This window comes from Ranitomeya imitator, chromosome 5 (assembly GCF_032444005.1).
Source record: "Ranitomeya imitator isolate aRanImi1 chromosome 5, aRanImi1.pri, whole genome shotgun sequence".
Taxonomy (NCBI): domain Eukaryota; kingdom Metazoa; phylum Chordata; class Amphibia; order Anura; family Dendrobatidae; genus Ranitomeya; species Ranitomeya imitator.
The window spans coordinates 52,588,372-52,611,261 of NC_091286.1; the positions used below are offsets into that span (position 1 = coordinate 52,588,372).

General features: G+C 40.0%; 1 protein-coding gene across 17 annotated transcripts in view; it reads right to left on the reverse strand.

Moving 5' to 3' along the window:
- NRXN1 (neurexin 1) overlaps positions 1-22,890 on the reverse strand; it is a 1,975,072-nt gene that overhangs the window by 1,014,620 nt on the left and 937,562 nt on the right. For all 17 annotated transcript variants that reach the window (XM_069768660.1, XM_069768673.1, XM_069768667.1 and 14 more), the window contains one exon: positions 11,381-11,764. In XM_069768660.1, the coding sequence (XP_069624761.1) occupies positions 11,381-11,764 (384 nt within the window). The remainder of the gene's footprint in view (positions 1-11,380; positions 11,765-22,890) is intronic.

Genomic DNA, 22,890 nt, shown 5'->3' on the forward strand with positions numbered 1-22,890 from the left:
AAAGAAATGGATGAGCGTGAGTTATATTAAAAATTGTCCTGCCAACCTCATTACTAAGATGCATGTCTCCTGTTTGTTTGCAAATCAGCATATGTTTCCTTTTCCTGTTGAAACGATGGCAATATGCAAGCAGTTTTTCTTGCTCATTTATCTCTATGACCATATGTAATAGCTGAATTTTGCCACAGGGTGGTACACGTTGCCTACCTAATTGAACGATTTTGTAATTTAGTTGACACTTTGGATCAACCCTCTGCCAACTTCACTCCGCCAGCAAAGAAACAGTCCACAGTATCAAAGTTGGCAGCCCGTGGACAAAAGGTTTCTGAGGCGTAACATCGATTCTGGGAGTTCTTGGTATATGTATTGTATATGGTTGAAAAACGCCTCTAAAATAAAATCTTATCTTCTGGTTTGTCACATTTTTCTTGCTCCTATGTTAATAGTTTAACATATTGGAGTCTACTCTACTGTGGATTTCATAATGAGCCGTGACAGACACAGCTCTTCTCTGACCCACCTGCCTTTAAAATGAAGCTTTTCCATAGGCCAACCATAAAAAAGCATGAGATTGAAGATTTGGACTATATTACCTGATGAAAGTGAAGATTCTATTATTGTAATGCATTTTCTCAGACTTCGAATCTTTAAAGTAAGAATATTTCATTTTACCTCAGAATACCTTTCAGACTGTCTGCTTTTACTGCTATACATACAGTGGTGTGAAAAAGTGTTTGCCCCCTTCCTGATTTCCTATTCTTTTGCATGTTTGTCGCACATAAATGTTTTAGATCACCAAACATATTAAAATATTAGACAAAGATAACACAAGTAGTCACAAAATGCAGTTTTTTAAATGAAGGTCTTTGTTATAAAGGAAAAAAAATCCAAACCTACAGGGCCCTGTGTGAAAAAGTGATTGCACCCCTCCCCAAAACATAAATTAACTGTGGTTTATCACATCTTTGAGAAAGCTGAGTTCAAATTCCCCAGCCACACGAAGGCCTGATTGCTGCCACACCTGCTCTCAATCAAGAAATTACTTAAATAGGACCTGTCTGACAAAGAGAAGTAGACAAAAGATCTTCAAAAGCTAGACATCATTCCTCCATCCAAATAAATTCCCAGGAGTGGCTGGCCGACCAAAATTACCCCAAGAGCGCAGAGACGACTCATCCCAGAGGTCACAAAAGACCCCACAACAACATCCAAAGAACTGCAGGCCCCACTTGCCTCAGTTAAGGTCGGTGTTCATGACTCCACCATAAGAAAGAGACTAGGCAAAAATGGATGCATGACAGAGTTCCAATATGTTATTAGTTTTATGAGGCAACCACTCTTTCACAGTGCCCTGTACGTTTGGATTTCTTTTGCCCTTAATAATAAAGACCTTCATTTAAAAACTGTATTTTGTGTTTACTTGTGTTATCTTTGTCTAATATTTACATTTGTTTGGTGATCTACAACATTTAAGTGTGTCACAAATGCAAAAGAACAGGAAATCGGGAAGGGGACAAAAACTTTTTCCCATCACAATGTGTATATATAAAATGAAAATAAGAATGTTTGTAATGCATTTTATCAGAGAGATCTGCTTCTTTCTCCTGCAGAATTGATCATTCACTTTCAAAAGCCTCAATTCTGGGGTAAAAACTGTATCAGTGAAGACAGACTTTCCCCAGTACTGAGATAGGAGATGGCAGCCGGTCCTGATAAGATTTTATAGAGATGTGAGGGGATGGAGGAGGATCTCTGGCTCTAGCTCCTCCTATCTGTTCCTGCCTCTATAGAATCTTATCAGTAGTAACTGTCATCTCCTGTCTTAGTAATGTAAAAATCTATCTTCGCTGATACAGATTTTACCCCAGATCTGAGGATTTTGAAAATGAATGATCAATTCTGTAGGAGAAAGAAGCAGATCTCTCTGATAAGATGCATTACAAACTTTATTTTTTTCATTTTTACTATTGATTTTTAAATAAAATTTAAAACAGCAGTTACTCTTTAAAGTGTAATTACAACAAAAAATTGCTTCACTCTGACCAAGTTGCCTGCTGTATACAGTCGTTGTCTATTATGTGAAGTGGGGACTACAAATAATGTTGTTCCTTCTGGAGGAGAGCCACTTGGCATACCTGTTTTCTATGGAGCATTGCCTGTATGACTCCACTGAATCTAGCACCCATCCCAGTACCTTTTCCAGCATCTCATCCATCGAAAAAACTCCAAATTGTAGATAATCAAATTGATTCTAACTTAAATTAATTCAGTACAAATTCACCACTAAAATTTAAATTCTAAATTTTGGGGGATTCAATTCATATCATTCCGGCTAAACGGCGACCAGATGATCACCATTTTGCTGGATTCTCATTGGCCCCAGTATAAGAAGGTTTGTGGATGCAGCTCACCTCATCCAATACATGCATGTTGTTTAATCAGGTTCCCAAGCAATCCACTCCACTTTGCACAGATAAGGATTCTAAGGTATCAAGCAGCTCTGTTTGATGTGATGATAAAGGGTTTTCAATCCACCAAAGAGGGTTAAAAGCAAAAATCATGGGCATGGAAAAATATCTCACGCGTTTTGATTCAGCCTGATTTTTAATCTGCGAGTTCTCATAAATTTTTATGCCCTTGTTACTATTTTAATAAAGCTACAATAAAGAAAGTTTTTTTAATCCAGTAAAGCAAATTAAAAGTAAAAAAATTATCATCTCACTGGCCCTTCCCATACCTGTCCTTCAATCGACCGATTGTCTTGTGACTTCTCATTGGCCTATTTCTTCTGGATTATCGATAACTAAACACCGCAACAGACATGGTGCTGGGTTCACTGAATCCACGCGAGCACGTGCAGAGTGATGCATGTCATTAAGGTTAACTCTGTGTGTTACGACCCATGTGATTGCAAGGGGCTAGTCAGCAGAGGTGCCCTCCAGAAGACCCAGAAGTAGAAGAAATTAATGGGAGAACTATGTGGGACCGAGAAGATGTGATTTAAAGAGTTTATTTTGTTAAGCTCTTTCCAGAAGATTCGATTCTCACCAAATTTATTTAGAAAATATACAAATCGAATCTTACCCTCCACCCATCAAATTGAGAAAATTTGCCAAAATCAACTCTACCATAAAACAACTGTCTACAGATGGAGACAAAGGAAAAAACACAGAAGGGCAAATATACGTGCACGACTTATCTATAGTGACATCACTAAATTATGTGCACATGGTCCCAAACTAGATGTAAAAATGACCCTCAGTGAATGATTCATGCAGAAAAAAAAAGAGAAAAGAACTGAGATGATGGTCAATAATAATAATTAGTGATAAGTATACTCGTTTCTTGGGTTTTCCCGAGCACGCTCGGGTGATCTCAGAGTATTTGTTAGTGCTCGGAGATTTACGGCTGCTAGACAGCTTGACTACATGTGGGGATTCCCTAGCAACCAGGCAACACCCACATTTACTCAGACTGGCTAGCAGCCATAAATCATGCAGCTGAGTCGACAAAAACTAAATCTCTGAGCACTAACAAATACTCGGAGACCATCCGAGCGTGCTTGGGGAAACCCGAGCAACGAGTATACTCGCTCATCACTAATAATATTATTGTGAACAATTTATTACTAAATGCATAAATATGCAGTGGAGATGCACTGACATTAAAAGAAGCTCATGTCAAACTAAGTATGTTACAGAGACAAATAACAAAATCAGTGTATATGTATGACCGTATAGCAAAATGCTGCACAAAAATATCACACATCATGTTTGTGACATGCAGAAATTATGTCACATGGTATATATGGTACATAATAATGAGATTCCAAAATAGAATAGAGTACAGAACGGCCTACACAAAAATCTAGTACGCTGTGACTGAATTACAGAAAGTGTGGGATAGGACTATCCTGGGTACAATCAAGTAAGTAAAGTGCATGTGCTATGAAGTACTTAAAAGATGGATAGAACGTAACCCATGGTAAAGTGCTAGTGCACAATATCCTTCTATTCACATCTGTAACCTACAATCATGAATGACATAACTATGGTTGGAATCATGTAAAAAGCTCGGTTACCTTGGTATTTGGATGCTGCAGCCTGTAGTGACATGCTTCTTCAGGGAGTGGGTGCATCTAGTGATGGGTAGTATTTAAATGTGTGTTGTCCAATAGGTGAGCATGGTGTGTGTAACGCATGTGCGCACAGGAGGCTCGACGTGCGTCACAGTCTCCGCGTCACGTGATCTGTGGCGTCACGGTCAGCTGAACGTAATGCCATGGAAATGGAATTTCTGGATGTGGAGGCACGCAGAGCACAGAGCGTGCATGCGTGCTATCGTGATACTCCTAATGGATATGAATGTAATAAGATCTGCAAAACGGTGTTGTGTTCCCCAAAGGCCATAATGTGGTTTTATACAAGTATGATAATGAAAAAAGCCAAGGTTGTCACTGCATTAAATTAATTTGTGCGAATACATTGTACCAAAATATAATATGTAGTGTTTGTAGTGATATTGTATAAATATGTTGTAGAAGAGTACAATTATTTGTGGTGTAAAAAAGTGCAAATACTGCAAAATATGCAACCGACATGAAATAATATAAGATAAATGACAAAATTACAACTGTGAAAATATATAATGTGCAAATATATAACAGAATATGCAAACCAGTATATTAATAGTCTACAATATTTAGTGAATTATATCTATAATATAATAAATTGTGCAGATGTAAAATTTGCGTAACTATGTACATGTACACATGTATACATACAGTATGTGTGCCACATAGATATACGTGTGCAAAGTGTGATGTGCTATGTGCATTTTTGACGAGGCAGCCACCCCCTCCATGAATTGGTAGGTTAGTGAGTGGTCGCTTTTGAACAGTGTTTTGCACCTGTGCTGCCCCCCGCCTTTATTATGGGGGTCTGCTGCATCCTGCTAGTGCATTTGTAATCTGACTTGTGTTGGGAAGGTTTTTTCTTTTTCTGGTATGTTTTTTGAATTGATATCCTTTAGTTAGCTACATTCTGTAGGTGTCTGATTTGTTATGTTTCAAGGTTCTTTTATTGGCTGGACATTGTCTGACAAGGTAACTACTATATGTAGCATTGGAGAGAGTTTTCCCCCCTCTAGAAGAGATCTAATTATGTGTAAGTAATACAGCCAAAACATGTGTGTGATATGCCTCCCTCATCTCCTCCCTTCTCCCTCCCATGCTATTATACTTAAATACTGAGAGGGAGAAACTGCAGCTGCATCCCCCCACCCGCCCTCCACTCTTCAGTCCTCAATTATCAGTTTTGCACAAATGACTGAAGAAGGATAAGAACATTTGCAGATAAATGGTAACAACAGGCTCCTGAAATGGGAAGAAAGGGTCTTTTTTCCCCACATAACACTATGTATATTAAAAACCTTTATTCGAAAAGGATTTATCTTCATTTGGGCTTCCCGTGTAAACTTACATTATATAAAATACATTCATTTGTAAACGCTGAGTCAGAATATGTAGAATTAAAATGTGATATTTTCTAACCTCTTTTCTGGTTTTAATGTCACAACGCAGGGGATCAGAGCAAAAAAAAAAAAAGAGGAATCCATAGATAAACTTTCATACCAGCGATATATGTATAAAATAATTTTATTTTTCTCTTTTTTTCATAAATCAGTAAAGTCAGTATGTACCTTAAACGATTTTGGAAAGGACAAGTCCTACTTTATTATACTGAATAACACTGTATTTTAATCTTTGTTTCTTGTTTTATTTTGCTTGATTTTCTTTTAAAGTCTACATCACAATCTCAAACACTGATTTCAAACACTATCTTGGTAAGAAAAGCTCAATGAAACCCCCCAGGGCTCCTTGTTTGTAGTTCCTGCTGACAATCAGAATTTTAGATATCTCAAGCAGATCCTGTGTGGCAGCACTTAAGCAAGAAAGACATCATGGGGCGCCCATTATCTTGTGCTTTCCTCCTTTCTATCTATGATGATTTTCATGAAACATGATATATTACTGCAGTGATATGTATTGTATGGAGGTAACATTATATTTCCTTTCATAATATGCAGCGGCAGAAGTTCATTGTTATATAAACTTGTAATTGTCCCATTTACAGTACACGTAGATGAAAAATGGGGCCCTGGAGTAGGTTACTGGTGGGCCCTTGCCAACTGATTATGACACTGACTGCAACTTATCTTTTCTCAGTACTCCCAGTGACATCACTAGCCCTAATCTGGGGCTTAGGTCTTAAGTCCCCTATAAACATTAGCTTGCTGTCGACATAACTTTAACTTATCTGACAGCTATCTCTCCCGAGTCCCCCATACACAGGAATGCTCTGACCTGTGTTCTCTATGAGAGAGCCACAGCCAGAAACCCTATCTTCCGGAGAACAAAGGGCTTTCCTAAGGCTATCTTCACACTAGCATTCGGCAGGGCTGTGGACGGCAGCCTTCTTCCATCGTGAAGCCACGCCCACTGCCACGCCTCTTCCTTCAGCTCCGCCTATGTCTGCATGCATCCTGCATACCCTATCTTTAACATTGGGTACACAGGCCATGCAGATGTATGCGGATGCCTCCGCATGCGTCGTTTTGAAGCTGTGCTGACCGCAACAAAATCCTAACATGCTGCGTTTGATGCTGGTCAGAGCAGTGTCAAGACAACGCATGCGGAGGCATCCGCATACAACAGCATGGCCTGCATAACCAATGTTAAAGATAGGGTACGCAGGACGCATGCAGACGTAGGCAGAACTGAAGGAAGAGGCACAGTAGTTGGCAGGGCTTCATGGAGGAAGAAGGCTGCCATCCGCAGCCCTGCCGAACGCTAGTGTGAAGCCTGCCTAAGAAATCTGACATGCAGATCCTAATCTTCTTCAATACCTGTCAGGAAAGAGTTGGAAGGCCACTGTACACATAAGACAGGTGTCAGCGACATCGGTGGATTTGGACAACTATTGTCTAATATGTATATTTTGACATTTATAGTATGCTAAAACATTCACAGAGTTATAGACACCTCCGAAGTACTAAGCAAAGAGTGACACGAATTTGGGAAGTGGGGACCAATAACTTCTAAGGTTTTGTTTGTATAGCTGTATAGATTTTAAGCAGTGGTGGCCCTACCAAAATAGGAAGGAGCACACTATGTGTGTATCTCCCTGTCTTTTCTATCACATCCTCTCTCTTCCACCAGAAAAAAGCGGAGGAAACATTTCTCAACAGTCTGTTATAATCACTGTTTTACAGAGAAAACCGCCAACATTCAACCTGTGTGTTTTAACTTGTCATTAAATCAAACTTTGGACTGAGCAATGAAGCCTAGAGGTACCGGATGCTCACATAATAAGGTACAAACTTGTATATGAAAAGAAGACATAGTAGCATTCACCAGTCCCGTAAAATCCAATGTCTTTATTCAGAAAAACAGGGATGTCGATCGTTTTGTGCTCTACTGCGCTTCTACTGGTCCTGTAATTCCAGGACCAGTAGAAGAGCAGGAGAATGCAAAACGATCGTCGTCCCGCACATGTGCTCCTTCCCTCACTGCAGACAGTTTTAAACATGCTTTTCTGAATTTTTGAATTTTTGAATTTTTCTGAATATTGGATTTTACAGGACCGGTGAGTGCCACTATTCTCTTCTCAAATACATAATCACTATTCTACTTCTGTGTAATTAATTATTACTTGTATAAAGATTCATGTCTTATTCTATTTGTTGAATCAGTTTTTTTTTATATCTGGGGTCATGTCTAATTCTATCATGGCTAGAATTAGTTAAAGTTGTCATTAATCTTAGTCCAAGGGAAGGATAATCCTTTAGACATGTAGCCAAAAGGGAAAAAAAATCGCCAGCGCTGGAAACAAGATGACTGTAAGGATAACGTTGCCTTTATTTCTACAATTAAAAAGCATCATAGCTTGTACACCACAAAGGACTGGTCAAACCGACCCGTTTCATTGGTTAAGCCTTAACCATATATTAAGGCTTAACTACCGAAACGCGTCGGTCTCATAATCATATACTAAGGCTTAACCGCCGAAACGCGTTTGTTTGATAATCTTATACTAAGGCTTAACTGCCGAAACGCGTTTGTTTGATAATCATATACTAAGGTTTAACTGCTGAAATGCGTCAGTTTCATAATCATATGTTAAGGCTTAACTGCCAAAACATGTCGGTTTGATAATTATATAGTAAGGCTTAACCACCGAAACGTGTCGGTTTGATAATTATATAGTAAGGCTTAACCACCGAAACGTGTCGGTTTGATAATTATATAGTAAGGCTTAACCAGTGAAATGCATTGTTTTTCCAGTCCTCAGTGGTGTACAAGCTATGATGCTTTTTAAATAAAGAATTAAAGGCAAATTTTTACTTACATTCATCTTGCTTCCAGCACTGGAGATTTTTTTCTCGTTTTGCAATTTACTCCGATCTGCGGAGAGTGGTTCCGTGCATTGAATGTGTCATGACCAAGTGCATCAATTCATGGTGAGCTGACTTTCTCTCTTTTTGCAATTTTTTAGCCATGGTTCCCTAAAGGTTTTCTCCATAAGGGTTTCTTTTTCCTCTCATGAGTGCTATAGGATGACCCTTGATTAGTTAGAGATTTGCCTTGTTTATTGCCCTTTCATGTATTTTTCAGGGACATCTCATTTATAAGTTCATGGCATTGAATTAAGTGTAAAGATAAAAGGAAAAGTGGCAAATGTGACTGCCCGTTTTCTATAAACTGTCACAGCTTTGCAATTTAGGAGTCAGGGGGTAAGTTGCAGCCAAGTTATGTTGGACTAATTTTAACTAATAGAGGCAGTAAAGTGTTATGGTGGTCAGCCTGAAGGATGTTGTATCTTCATCCAGGTGCACAGTGGTTAAGTACCAGAATGAGGATTTACAATAGTGGTATTGGTGCCAATACATTTTGCTGACAGCTTTATGTCTGTCCTGCCTGGTGCTGTATGTCAGATACCTGGACATATTGGTGAATCCCAATGGCCTAGCACTTCCTCTACCTCCTACCATGATCATTCCTCTAGGGCAAGTTCCTATGCAGTTGGCACAGAATGGGCATTTTTTTGAGCCTCACTAAGCACCTATAAAACAAAATTAAGGGTAAGGCTTTATTAATGGTATCTGTCATTTTTTGTGTGAAAACAATGATCTAAAGTAAGACAACCAAGAGGTGGTATGAGTAATAGACTAATGTCTAATATGAACACGACGCATCAGCTCTATGAAAAAGGGATATGCTACTAGACAATGTTCATACATCTGTCTAATCGTGTGTCTACACAAAATTTTTCCCCCTAAACCAAGGACTATACGCTGTGCTGCACCCATCATATGCAGAACATGAGGACAATGCTGATCTCCTGGTAGTGGCAAGAAGGTGGAGAATCTCGGATATACACTGGACGATTTATTCATCATCGGGGTATTAGTTCTCACTTGTCCTAATTTAATGTGTGCTAAGTTCTTGCAAACCAGCAGCCCTGTAAGGCACAAGCTTTTCACAAATAGAAGAGCCCTGAAGAAAACTGTCACATTGGGCTCTACGCCTATTACCATGACAACTGGGTAAATGAATGTGCGTTCTCCATCTCCTGCCGTCTACTTGAAAAGACTCAGAAGCACGTCTCTAATTAAACTGTGCCAATTACCTACAGATTAGTACAGTGGGGGCAGCCAAAAAGGAGTGTGCCCATCAATCCTTTGGAAATGACTTAGAAGATGGCAAAATAACTTTTTCTCTATGATATTAGATAATATTTAGATGAAGATGCATCTTCCTTGTGATGCTCCTGGCTGCTTCTCTCCTCCTTCATCACAATATTCTTCTTTTGATGCATATTACTGTCTTTTTTAAGAGTCAATTAACCTTAAATACAGATGAGTTGAGCCAATGTTAATGTACGCTAGGCCTAAGTGGGACACTTCCCCCAAAACCTTACATCTAAACAAAAAGGACTTATTTTTCCAGTCTGATTTGGTGTGCATCTTCCTATGTTCTGTCTGGGTCTGCTCTGACTACTGCTTTTCCTCTAACACCATCCTGACGTCCACCACTGGTCCAACCCAGTCTGACTATGATTCCAATCCAATGCCTTGGCATCATAAAAAAAAAAAAATTCTTGCTCATCTATGTTTCTATCATTGGTGACAAAGACTATTCCTGGGGTAGTGGGTCCATGACTGCAGTCGGCTATTATTGGTGTTGGCAATTCTAAACTTTATTATACAGTACAAACTTTTTCTAATGTTAAAATGTATTGTGTAAGTGTTACAAAAGACAGCTGATAATGTATAATATTTTTTAAAAAATATTACCTACTGGCTATTTAAATAGTTTGTCATTTTGGTTCGAGGCTCCGTGGTTTCCCTTTTTGTTTTTGTTCACAGCACCAATGATGTGTGATACTGACAAATAACTGACACAATGAGTTATCAAACCTACTCTAAGCACAATTCCCCATCAAATGGCAACTTAGGCCTTTTGAAAAAAATTGGGCTATTTTAGATACTGCAAACTGCTTGTTGTATTTGCACTCAAGCCCTGGAGCCCGCGGGACACCTCAAAAGGTGCCCCAAAATGAGCATTAGACTTGATGCATAATAGATTACCCTAATTTTACCAAATTTTGCATTGGGGAAATGAAGATTCAAGTTCAGCCTCTAGTTGGAAGTGCAATTGTAACCTAGGGGTGGACAGTAACCCAAGAGGTAAGGGAGGCCCACTTCTACCTCCAAAGCTGGTGGGATTGTGCACTATGATGAGCTATTGGACTGCCAAAGCCCATACGTTGTTCTTCACAGAGGCCCCATTATTTCAAGCATATTTGAGTGTTATAGCAAAACGAAATCACATGACATCACATAAGAGAACACAACTATACTCCTTAGGTTGTGTTGCTTTACCCTATATTCCAATAGTGCTGTTCATGCAGACATCTTACACTGTACTATATATTATTATTAGCCATTACAGTGCGTTTGGGGAGGGATCGCATCTAGGAGGAGGGTTCTATTATGGGCCATTTGTTCATTTTTCTAGGTCCTATGCGTGACCAATTTTAAATGCTTTTAATTGTGTGCTCCATGTGGTTGTTTCCTATGTCCATGAGTGTTATTCTAATAAAATTTGTAATTTTCATATTTAATCCATTGCCTTGGGTGATCCCCTTTTATGGTCTATTTCTTGTGTTGTTTTTTCATGGCTTAGTATAGCATAGACCAGGTTGGATCCCCGTTTCCTATGTGGTGCCCCCGCTCTAGTTATTAGCACAAAAGAGAACCTATGTTACCTTTTAGAGTTAAAGTAGAAGTATGCCAACAGTAATAAACCAAAACTAACCTCTCTCACAAGAACGGCCAAGGAAGCCTGTACCCGAGCAGTCACAAACAAATCGGTTCCAACCATCTCTACATACTCCGCTATTTTTGCATGGATTGTTAATGCAAGGTTTACTGGTTTCTTTTGAACAGGATGGTTTTACTCCAGCTGTGCTTTGATGTTCGGCCATCTGGCGTATGTCTTTGCTCTGACCATCTATAAATAAATCTCTTATGCATCCTACATATCCATAGTTCAGAAGAGCGGTCCACACTTCAGTTGGGAAGACCAAGCCAGCTTTATTTTCAGGTAAGCCTCCAAGAAACAAGTCGTCATCAAGGTCAAGAATTTCACTTTCTCCAGGGGCTGTGTAAGGCGTACGTAAAGTATTGACAGATATGGTACCTGTGTAGACAGAGAAATCAAAAAAGAAGATAAGAAATTAACAAACTATATAAATATACGGTATATATATATATATATATATATATATATATATACAACTATTAAGATGATCAAATTCATGTTAGATCGGCATTTTGCTTCTGGTATAAACAGTATACTAGTTATTAAATTCATCTAATGTACGGCTCTCATTCACTTTCTTTTTATGTTGGTAGCTGCTACAAGTATATTGATTAATGGTAAGTTTTTCGAACAATTTTTTTTTGAGGACTCAAGGCATGCCAATCTGACCCAACAATTCATGATTTGAGGATAGTTCTTAGAGAGAATACCAGAGTCAATTCCGAAAGCACTGGCAATAACTATATATCACTTGTGAAATACTAACAAGATTATTAAAGGGAACCTGCTGCCATGAAAATGCAATGCAATCTTCAGGCACCATGTTATCGAGCCGGGGGAGCAATGTAGATTGATATATAGTTCTGTAAGAAAAGATTCAGCATAACCTGTGTTTTCATCATCAAATACTCTTCTCTTTCTGGGGTTTTCAGTGCAGTGGGCGGTCATATCAGTGACTGACAGCTATCACTGTATGCGCACTTATACAAAGAAAGCTGTCGCTCACTGGTACAGCCCACTGCACTGAAAATCCTAAAAGGATCAGAGGAATAAATGTGTTTCCGGAATGTGTAGTGTCAATTTTCACACATACAGGAGACAGATACACACGCACACTCATTATAACCTATGGGGCCGCGCACATGTTCCTGTGACCCAAATGTAGACATGCCTGTTTTTTTTCCCGGCAGCACAGATGACAGTTATTACACACGCGCACACTGATGACATATTCGTGATATCTGTGTGCCCCAGATTAGAATGCAGAATAGAAACTAAAGATTTTTATGTGTTTAAGATGTGCAAATATAGAGATACATAGTCAGATATGAGGTAAATAGATGATAGATAGATAGATAGATAGATAGATAGATAGATAGATAGATAGATAATAGATAGATAGATAGATAGATATGAGGTATATAAGTAGTGCCTTGCATGAATAGTTAACTTTACATGTATTACCCTAGTAAATAAATGAAAAAATGATGTGGAATCCCAACAAATCCCAACAAATTATGTGGGATCCCAACTTTACATGTATTACCCTAGTAAATAAATGAAAAAATGATGTGGGATAACCAACAAAGGTGAAGCACATCTCCATTACTGACACCAGGGCTTGATGTCAGCTTTGCTTTTGGACAATTCATTGCTGACATCAGCCCCGACTACCATTACCCCAATTGCCAACACTCCAGGGCAATTGGAAAGAGCCAAGGTAAAGTGCTAGTGTTGGAGCATCTCATGTGATGCACCACTTACTGGGATTCTATGGGCTGGTATTTTTAAGGCTGAGAAAGGTTCAATAACCAGGGACCTTTCCAGCCTGATAATATCAACTCACAGCTGTCTGCTGTACCTTTGCTGGTTGCTAAAAATAGGGAAGAACAAACATCATTTTTTCATTTATTTATTAGATTAATACATGTACAGTAAGCTACACATGTAAGGCACTAATTATATATCTCACAGATACCTATCTATTATCTATCTGTCTATCTATTTATCTATCTACCTATATATCTATATTTTTGCATATCTTTGACACCTAATAATCTGTAATTTCTATTCTGCATTCGATTCTGGTAAGTGTCACACAGATGGCACATGGATGGTATACCCTTGCACATGGACAGCCAACAGATAACCACATGGACAGTAAAAATAGACTGTCTCACACATACTTTTTTTAAGTGGATGTGTGAAGGCGGTCACAACCACAGGTTATGCTGAGTCGGGAGACCTGTTGCCGGTTCGGTCATTGCGATCTATACTTGGACCATGATAGTCAAATGTGTGTATCAAGCCTAAGGACCATTTTAAGCATGAAGCCAATAATTCTAAATACTATTCTCATGTCCACACTTTTTTCGAACAAGTATTTAAATAATGTTTAATTTCTTTTACTAGGATGACCTCTTAAGTGTGTGTAACAATTATGCAAATCTGAGCTTTAATCAAGCTAAATTATTAAAGCTGATTTCAATAGCTGGGAATAATATATGACTTCTATCCTCTAATGAAGTTCTCTGCTTTCATTTCACAGCTCCATCACACGGAACACTACCTATCGAAGGTCAAGTCTCTTTGGATTCAAGGCTATTAAAATCGGTTTTGGAATTCATTACATTTGTAAATCTGTAGCCTTTGACCTTGCTCATCCATATTAAAGAGATTGATGGATAGATATTAAACTGTCAAGATGCTCATCTGCATATCTCCACCCAAGTATGAATGGAAAAAAAAACACCAGATATGCATGGTGCCTTCTAGAACATCTTTTTAATCAATACCAATAAGCCTTTCTCTGATCTACTGAATCAATATTTATCAATGCTAAATGTGAGATGACAGAGTTCACCACCCATTGAGACCTCCAAGATCACAAACATAAGACTGTTAATAGATCACTGTAGTTTCATGCAACTTGATCTCATTTGATAGATAATACAATAAATTTTAATTTAAAAATTATGTTGTTTTGCCACTGAAAAATAGCTCCAAAGTGCCAGCTACTAAGCTAAGCGCTCTCCACTGCCTGTTGTCAAGTGTAATCCGTCTTTAGCAGGAGAGACACTAAAACAGATTACTGGAAGTGGTGGCAGGTCTTTGTCGCTTTGCTCCTTTTCACTTGTCAGTAAAACTGTTTAGAGGCATAACAGAAATCTAAGGGGTAACGTTTCTCCTTGTAGAGGGTAAGATGCCTGGTATACCAGGGCGGAGAAGCTTATAAGCCATGCAATGCCCCTCTGGGAAAATTAATATGCAAATTGCTTCTTCAGAAAGGAAGAGAACTAGAACTCTAGTGACACCTATTGGAATTTGTAATCCTAAAAGTCAATATCGACCCTTTGACAAGCCTTGCAATATAACAGCCAAACCAGAATTTCAATTTTCAGACAAGGTATTTCGGGGTGTTGTCCCTCCTCAGTTCAAATATGCCAGTCAGAAGCTTCTCACAAAGTGCAACAATATCTTATACTTTTCATTGACGAGGGGTAACCCCCTGAAACCCCGTGTCTGCAAATTGAGATTCTGGTTTGGCTTTATCCTAAGTCATATGGCAAGGCTTCTTAAAGGGTAGATATTGACTTTTAGGTTTGCTACTTCCAAGCACTAGAGTTTTTTTGTCCTCTTGGAAGAGAAAATGTGCATATTTAATTTCCCAGAGGACATTGCATGGTTTATAAGCCTTGTCACACTGGCTTCCTTTCTGCAGAGAGAAATGTTAACCCTTAGATACCAGTCAGAAGCCTCTCAAACAGCCAAATGGAATCAAATAGTTTTCACTGACAAGGGGCATCACCCAGAAACAAAGTGTTTTCAAACGGAGATTCTGGTTTGACTTTTATTCTAAGTCAGCCCTAATGCTGAGCCTGCTTTCAGTCAATGCTGGCCGGTCTCTATACACAGAGAGGTGACTGAAGCTGCGCCAGAGCCGCCGCTGAAACCCAAACAGTACCAGGAGGAATAAAGTTAATTTCCTCCTGGCAGCAGCGCTCTAAGTGCTGGCACCAGGCATTTTCAGAACATTACTAACCTGCGTATTAACCCCATATCTGCAGATTAAGAGCGTTTTTTTTAAAGGTTCCCTTTAATGGATGTTTTGTTCACAACAGTATTTGTCGACCTTTGCAAGCAACGACTGACTTGCATAGAGTCAACCGGAACTCATTAGCGGGCCAAATCATATAAATGCACTAGTGGTGTATGCAATATTTTTACTATTCCAAAAGTTGTTAGGAATCTCATTAGTTAGGAAAACATGCAAAATGTCATAAATGTCTAAATCAACTTTGAGAAACAGAAATGTTTTTTTTTTAAACCTTTATTTGCCATAGACCCCCTCAATTAACAATTCTTCGTACATAGGACTATTCTCTTTTTTAGGAGTTAGCATTTTGTTGAAATTCTACATTACCTAGCTAAATATTCTAGACGTATGTTGTTTCAATATCATGTTAATGATGGCTCAATTCCTATTAAACACCCTTAAGGGATTCCTCTTAAATATGCCTCACATGCTTGTAATAGTCCTGCCGTCTCACAGAAGCTCAACTTTAATGTGTCATAGAGGCACAGCGGACAATGAGCACTGCATCTGTTATATTACCGCCATTCTCTGTTCCTGCCTAGCTGGCAGTACTGTATAGCAGATCCAGCCAAAATAACTCCCACAGGTATGTTTTAATGAGCCTCTTCAATGATTCATTATTTCAGCAATTTTGTTTTCTTTAATCCTGGTTGAAATAAGGGAGATACACAGTGACCACATCCTAATGCTTTACTTTTCAGAATTGTAGGAACCATCCAGCCAAGAAAATTAACTAAAATTGTATTTCTTAATTAACGTTATTTTGCTGTGACATTCCTGAGATTTACAGAATACTCTCTGAAATCAAAAAGACGAAGAGCTCAAGAGTTTCTTTTTTTCAGTTAATTAGAATGTTATTAACTTCCTTTGCATGAAGAATATTTTGCTAACAGTAGAGAATAAGTTTCCCATTAACTTTTTAGATTTAAGATATAAATTATAGGCTTGTAAATAATAAATTATTGTGATTTAGAACTGAGGATCATTAAGGAACGTCCAAATGGGAAACGATTCATCTGTGGATTTTGTAATGGAACATCTGAATTTTGCTCCACATTTTAAAATATTAGACTTAAAAAATTGATAAGAATGCAAAAGCGAAATAGGTCTTATCCAAGTAGGCAAGCTGGATCAATAGATAAGTTTGCTCAACTTTTAGGGTTGAGTAAGACACAATGACTAAAAATGCACAGATTCCAGCTGCTGCAGCTTCCATAAAATTGTATATGAAATTTGCCACAGACGATGGAAGTATCCAGCACTGCCGGAGAAATGATAAGCTGTTTCAGAGTCATTCCATCTCCTTCCTTCAGGACAACCACAAATTTGTGGTTGTCCTAAACAAGGAGTCAAAGTGACTGAAATGCGTTGACAATAAATAAACATTCCATATTCCGTCATGGCTTGTCATTTCTCCAGCAGCGCAGAATACTTCCATCGTCCGTGGCAAATTTCAGATTTAAAAGATTACCGTTAGTGGTTAAAACCTGAATCAGAAATTGACATGTGGATTTAACAATGTGTACTGCAGGTCAACTCTATGTATAGATGTAGTCTTAAAGAAGACCTTTCACCAAATTTTCACGTTGACTTGGACACAGAATCTAATAGCAGCTACAGAGTGGAATACGTTTTTTTTAAAATTTCACCTCTCTGTTGTGGAGATATTTTTAAAGTATTTTGCACCTAATGAGTTAACTTTTGCTAAGTCCAAGTGGGTTTATCAGAGTTTTCACTGGGGTCATGCCCTTCTTCTCTTTGACTGTATGAGTTGCACAGTCATATGCAAACAGCAACACAGTAGAAAAAGAACATGCTCCCACCATAGCATAGGCTTCTCAGTGTGTGAGATGTAAGGATACAGCTCTGATCTCCTGGTCTAACCTCCTGCATGATTAGAATGTGGTGGGAAATTAGAGTATAGATGACACAAACCATTCAGATAAGGTCACTGTGGGGGTGGGGGGAGATCAGTGCATCTGAGTTTAGCTGTGTCACATTATAAACCCTTCCATCTATTCTCCTCCTCCCATAGCACTGTCAACTCTACTGTACTGCCCATTCCCTCACACTGCCTGTCTGGAACTCATCTCCACACAGGCACTGTTAGGGGAGGGGCAGTACAGTAGAGTTGACGGAGCTGAAGGGTTTGTAATGTGACCCAAATAAACTAAGCTATGCTGCCTCTTCCCCCACATGAAACCTATCTGAACGGTGTTAGTCATCTGTGCTTTCTAATCGTTCAGAAGGTTAAACCAGGAGCTAGATTAGATTGGAGCTGTGTCATTGCCATTACATCTCACACACTGAGAAACCTAAACTATAGTGGATGTGTGTTACATTGATGCTGTGTTGTTGCCTGTTTATGATTGGACAACTCATACAAGGAGAAGAAGTACACTCCTTCATTAAACCTAATAACACCCACATGGCCTTAAAAAAGGAAACTCATTAGGTGCCAAATACTTTGATTGCTACTATCTCCACAATGGAGGAGTGAAATTAGAGCAAACAAAAAAGTTTTATTCTGCTCTGCAGCCACTATTACATTGTGTGTGCGGGTCATCATGAGAACTTTGACAGGTGAAATATCCTCATTAAGATCACGATGAGAAATTTGATTTAGGTTAATAAATGTATTAAGAAGGAGGCCATGCACTACAATTTCAATGAATGCTCTAAAACTACATTTCTAAATATATCTTAGCCAAGTACCATCATTCAAATAAACTTTGTAAAAGTGCTCCCATTCCCTAACCTATTATTGTGGAGAAAACATTTTTTCTTCCCTGAGAACTGATTTTAGCCCATGTAAAAGGGGTCAAGGCGATGATGATCATTCTCTGCACAAAAGAATCACGGCGTAAAAATAGTGCAAGTACCCCCTCCTATATATGATCTGTATCTCAGGGCTACGTGTATCATAGATTGAGAATTTAAGCTCTAAGGGACTAAAGCTGGTTATACACGAGATAGCTATTGGATGAACATTTCTTTGTTCAACAGCTCTCTCTTTCGAGAGCATTAAAGTGAATCTGTCAGCAGGATTATGCTATGCAATCTAAGGACAGCATGAAGTAGAGGCTAAGATACAGACTTCTGGGATGTGTCACTTATTAGGGTATATGCTGTTGTTTCTATACAAAGAAGGTTTTATCACCAGGGGAATGTCACTGCATAGACTATAGCTCACATGAGCCCTGGTCCGACCACACCCACTCTTCTGATAAGCAGCTCACTTTCAATGGACAATATACATAGAAAGGTGTGGTGTGGGAAGGCACAGCTTTCTCTGCTCTGCTACATGCTATTATTATTATTATTTATATAGCACCATTACTTCCATGGTGCTGTACATGAGAAAAGGGGTTACATACAGGGTTATAGATATTGTTTACAGTAAACAAATTTACAAAGACAGACTGGTGCAGAGGGGAGAGGACCCTGTCCTTGCGGACTTACATTCTACGGGATATTAGGGAGGAGACAGAAGGTCGGGGGTGTGGAAGCTCTGGTGGTGGTGAGGCGGCAGCTCTGGTTGTGGTGAGGCAGCAGCTCTGGCAGTGGTGAGGCGACAGCTCTGGCGGTTGGTGACGCGGCAGCTGTGGCGGTTGGTGACACAGCAACTTGGGTGGTGGTGACACAGCAGCTCGGATGGTGGTAAGGCAGCAGAATGGTTATTGCAGGCTGTAGGCTTTCCTGAAGAGATGGGTTTTCTGGTTCCATCTGAAGGATCCGAGGGTGGTGGATAGTCGGACGTGTTGAGGTGTGGAATTCCAGAGGATGGGGGATATTCGGGAGAAATCTTGGAGGCAGTTGTGTGAGGAACGAATAAGTGTGGAAGAGAGTAGGCGGTCTTGGGAGAATCGAAGATTACGCGAGGGAAGATATTGGGAGATTAGTTCAGAGATATAGGGAGGGGACAGGTTGTGGATGGCTTTGTAGATGCTACATCTAAAACTCTGATTGGGTCACAACTGCTGCAACCAGTAAACTAAAAGAAAAAAAGGGGTTTGGTTCCGTGTTAGCCAGTTGAAAAAATAATGCTCTCAGTGTGAAAAACAAGATAATCTTGTAGTTATCATAGATTTTAATGGCTAAAAAAATAATATAAATTATGTTACAAAGCAAGCTTTCGGGATTCTTAGGTCCCTTCCGCAGGCAAAGTTACTGAAGAAACACAAATATATACACAAACAGCAAAAAAAAATAAAAATAAATGAGGGGCATGGTATAATAAATGAACCTTTGAATGAACAAACAAACTGAGCTCAGAGACTGAATCCTTAATTGGATTAGATTAGTGGTGTGAAAGTTTTATAGTCCCAATATCCAAGTAAAGGTACTGTCACACTAGACGATATCGCTAGCGATCCGTGACGTTGCAGCGTCCTCGCTAGCGATATCGTCCAGTGTGACAGGCAGCAGCGATCAGGCCCCTGCTGGGAGATCGCTGGTCGGGGAAGAAAGTCCAGAACTTTATTTCGTCGCTGGACTCCCCGTAGACATCGCTGAATCGGCGTGTGTGACACCGATTCAGCGATGTCTTCACTGGTAACCAGGGTAAACATCGGGTAACTAAGCGCAGGGCCGCGCTTAGTAACCCGATGTTTACCCTGGTTACCAGCGTAAAAAAACAAACAGTACATACTTACATTCAGCTGTCTGTCCTTTGCCGTCTGGTTCCTGCACTGACTGCTGGCCGTAAAATGAAAGCAGAGCACAGCCACAGTGGTGAGTCACCACTGTGTGACTCACCGCTGTGCTGTGCTTTCACTTTACGGCCAGCAGTCAGTGCAGGAACCAGACGGCAAGGGACAGACAGCTGAATGTAAGTATGTACTGTTTGTTTTTTTACGCTGGTAACCAGGGTAAACATCGGGTTACTAAGCGCGGCCCTGCGCTTAGTTACCCGATGTTTACCCTGGTTACCGGGGACCTCGGGATCGTTGGTCGCTGGAGAGCTGTCTGTGTGACAGCTCTCCAGCGACCAAACAGCAACGCTGCAGCGATCCGGATCGTTGTCGGTATCGCTGCAGCGTCGCTAAGTGTGACGGTACCTTAAGATCAGAGGCCTGGTGCCCTCAACATCTCTGGAGCAGATTCCTCAGATTCTGTAGTGAGTCATAAATCCTTCTGACAGATTTAGTCCTGTGTAAACTAAGGGTGGTTTCACATTTGCGTTTTTTTTTTGCATTTTTGCGGTAAAAAACGCAAAAAAAAGCATGCGTTTTTTTCCCCCCTACATTTAACATTAAAAACGCATGCGTTTTTTTGTATGCATTTTGACGCGTTTTTGCAATGCATGCGTTTTTTTTCTGCATGCGTTGTGTTGCAGAAATGCAACATGTAGTATTTTTAGCGGCTTTTTTTTTGCCGCAAAAAAGCATGCGTTTTTTTGCGGCCAAAAAATGCATTGCTGTCTATGTAAACACATGTGTTTTTAACCACATGCGTTTGCATGCGTTAAAAACACATGCGTTTAAAAAAAAAAAAAAACACACTGATAAACCACCCCACACCATAAAATTGATAAAGGGATCCTACCCCTAACCCTACCCCTAACCCTACCCCTAACCCTACCCCTAACCCTACCCCTACCCCTACCCCTAACCCTAACCCTAATCCCTTTAAGGGTAGGGTTAGGGCTAGGGGTAGGGTTAGGGGTAGGGTGTTGTGAATTCTGTTGTCGGGCTCCCTCCTGTGGTCATGAATGGTACTTCGGCTGGTTCTGTCCATGGACTTCCTCTGGTGGGTGTTTCTGAGTTTCCTTCCACAGGTGACGAGGTTAATTCGTTAGCTGCTGCTCTATTTAACTCCACTTAGTTCTTTGCTCCATGCCACCTGTCAATGTTCCAGTATTGGTCTTGTTCACTCCTGGATCGTTCTTGTGACCTGTCTTCCCAGCAGAAGCTAAGTTCCTGCTTGTATTTTCTTTGGTTGCTATTTTTCTGTCCAGCTTGCTATTTTTATTGTCTTGCTTGCTGGAAGCTCTGGGACGCAGAGGGAGCGCCTCCGCACCGTGAGTCGGTGCGGAGGGTCTTTTTGCGCCCTCTGCATGGTCTTTTTGTAGGTTTTTGTGCTGACTGCAAAGCTACCTTTCCTATCCTCAGTCTGTTCAGTAAGTCGGGCCTCACTTTGCTAAATCTATTTCATCTCTGTGTTTGTATTTTCATCTTTACTCACAGTCATTATATGTGGGGGGCTGCCTTTTCCTTTGGGGAATTTCTCTGAGGCAAGGTAGGCTTTATTTTTCTATCTTCAGGGCTAGCTAGTTCATTAGGCTGTGCCGAGTTGCATAGGGAGCGTTAGGCGCAATCCACGGCTATTTCTAGTGTGTTTGATATGATTAGGGATTGCGGTCAGCAGAGTTCCCACGTCCCAGAGCTCGTCCTTTATTATCAGTAACTATCAGGTCATTCCGTGTGCTCTTAACCATCAGGTCCATTATTGTCCTGACCACCAGGTCATAACAGTAGGGTTAGGGTTACGGTTAGGGGTAGGGTTAGGATCCCTTTAGGGTTAGGGTTAGGGGTAGGAGTAGGGGTAGGGTTAGGGGTTAGGGTTAGGGTAAGGGGTCGGGTTAGGGTTAGGATCCCTTTAGGGTTAGGGTTAGGGTTAGGGGTAGGGTTAGGGTTAAGGTTAGGATCCTTTTAGGGTTAGGGTTAGGGTTAGGATCCCTACCCCTAACCCTACCCCTAACCCTAACCCTAGCTCTTTCTGTTTATAGTGGATTTTTTACTTTATTTTGATGATTGGCAGCTGTCATACATTTATCTGCATGCGTTTAAAAAAACGCAAACGCATGAAAAAACGCATGCAAACACGTTAAAACGTCGCGTTTTTTTCACGACATGCAAAAACGCATGCGTCAAAAAACCGCGGCGTTTGCACGCGTTTACATGCGTTTTTTCACCATGCGTTTTTTTTTTTTTAAACGCATGCGTTTTAAAACGCAAGTGTGAAACCAGCCAGTGATACATCTCTGGAATCAGGACCTCTTTCCCTACATTATACTACTCTCAGATGAGGTAGTAAAAACCAGGTGACATTCCCTGTAAGGTTTTTTTAAGGGAAGAGAGGATAAAGTTGCTGCCAGACTCCTCTGGCAGAATCTCCTTTAAAAAAAAAAAGATGGGGCATTTTAATTCCAACTGCTCGATCCTTCTTTCCTATGATGTCAGGTGGAAGGACATAGTTATGAGACCACCATGAACTTAAAATATGTTGCCCCCCCCCCCCCCCTGAATTTGGCATTGGGTCCATTCTGGCCATTACCCCTCCGGCACTGCCCTAATACATAAGTGATCAATCTAACCCTGAAATGAAAACAAAGGATCCAAAGATTACTCCACCTTTCATGATTCAGTTTAGAAAATAAAGTTTGATTTTTCAGCTTCTCAACATT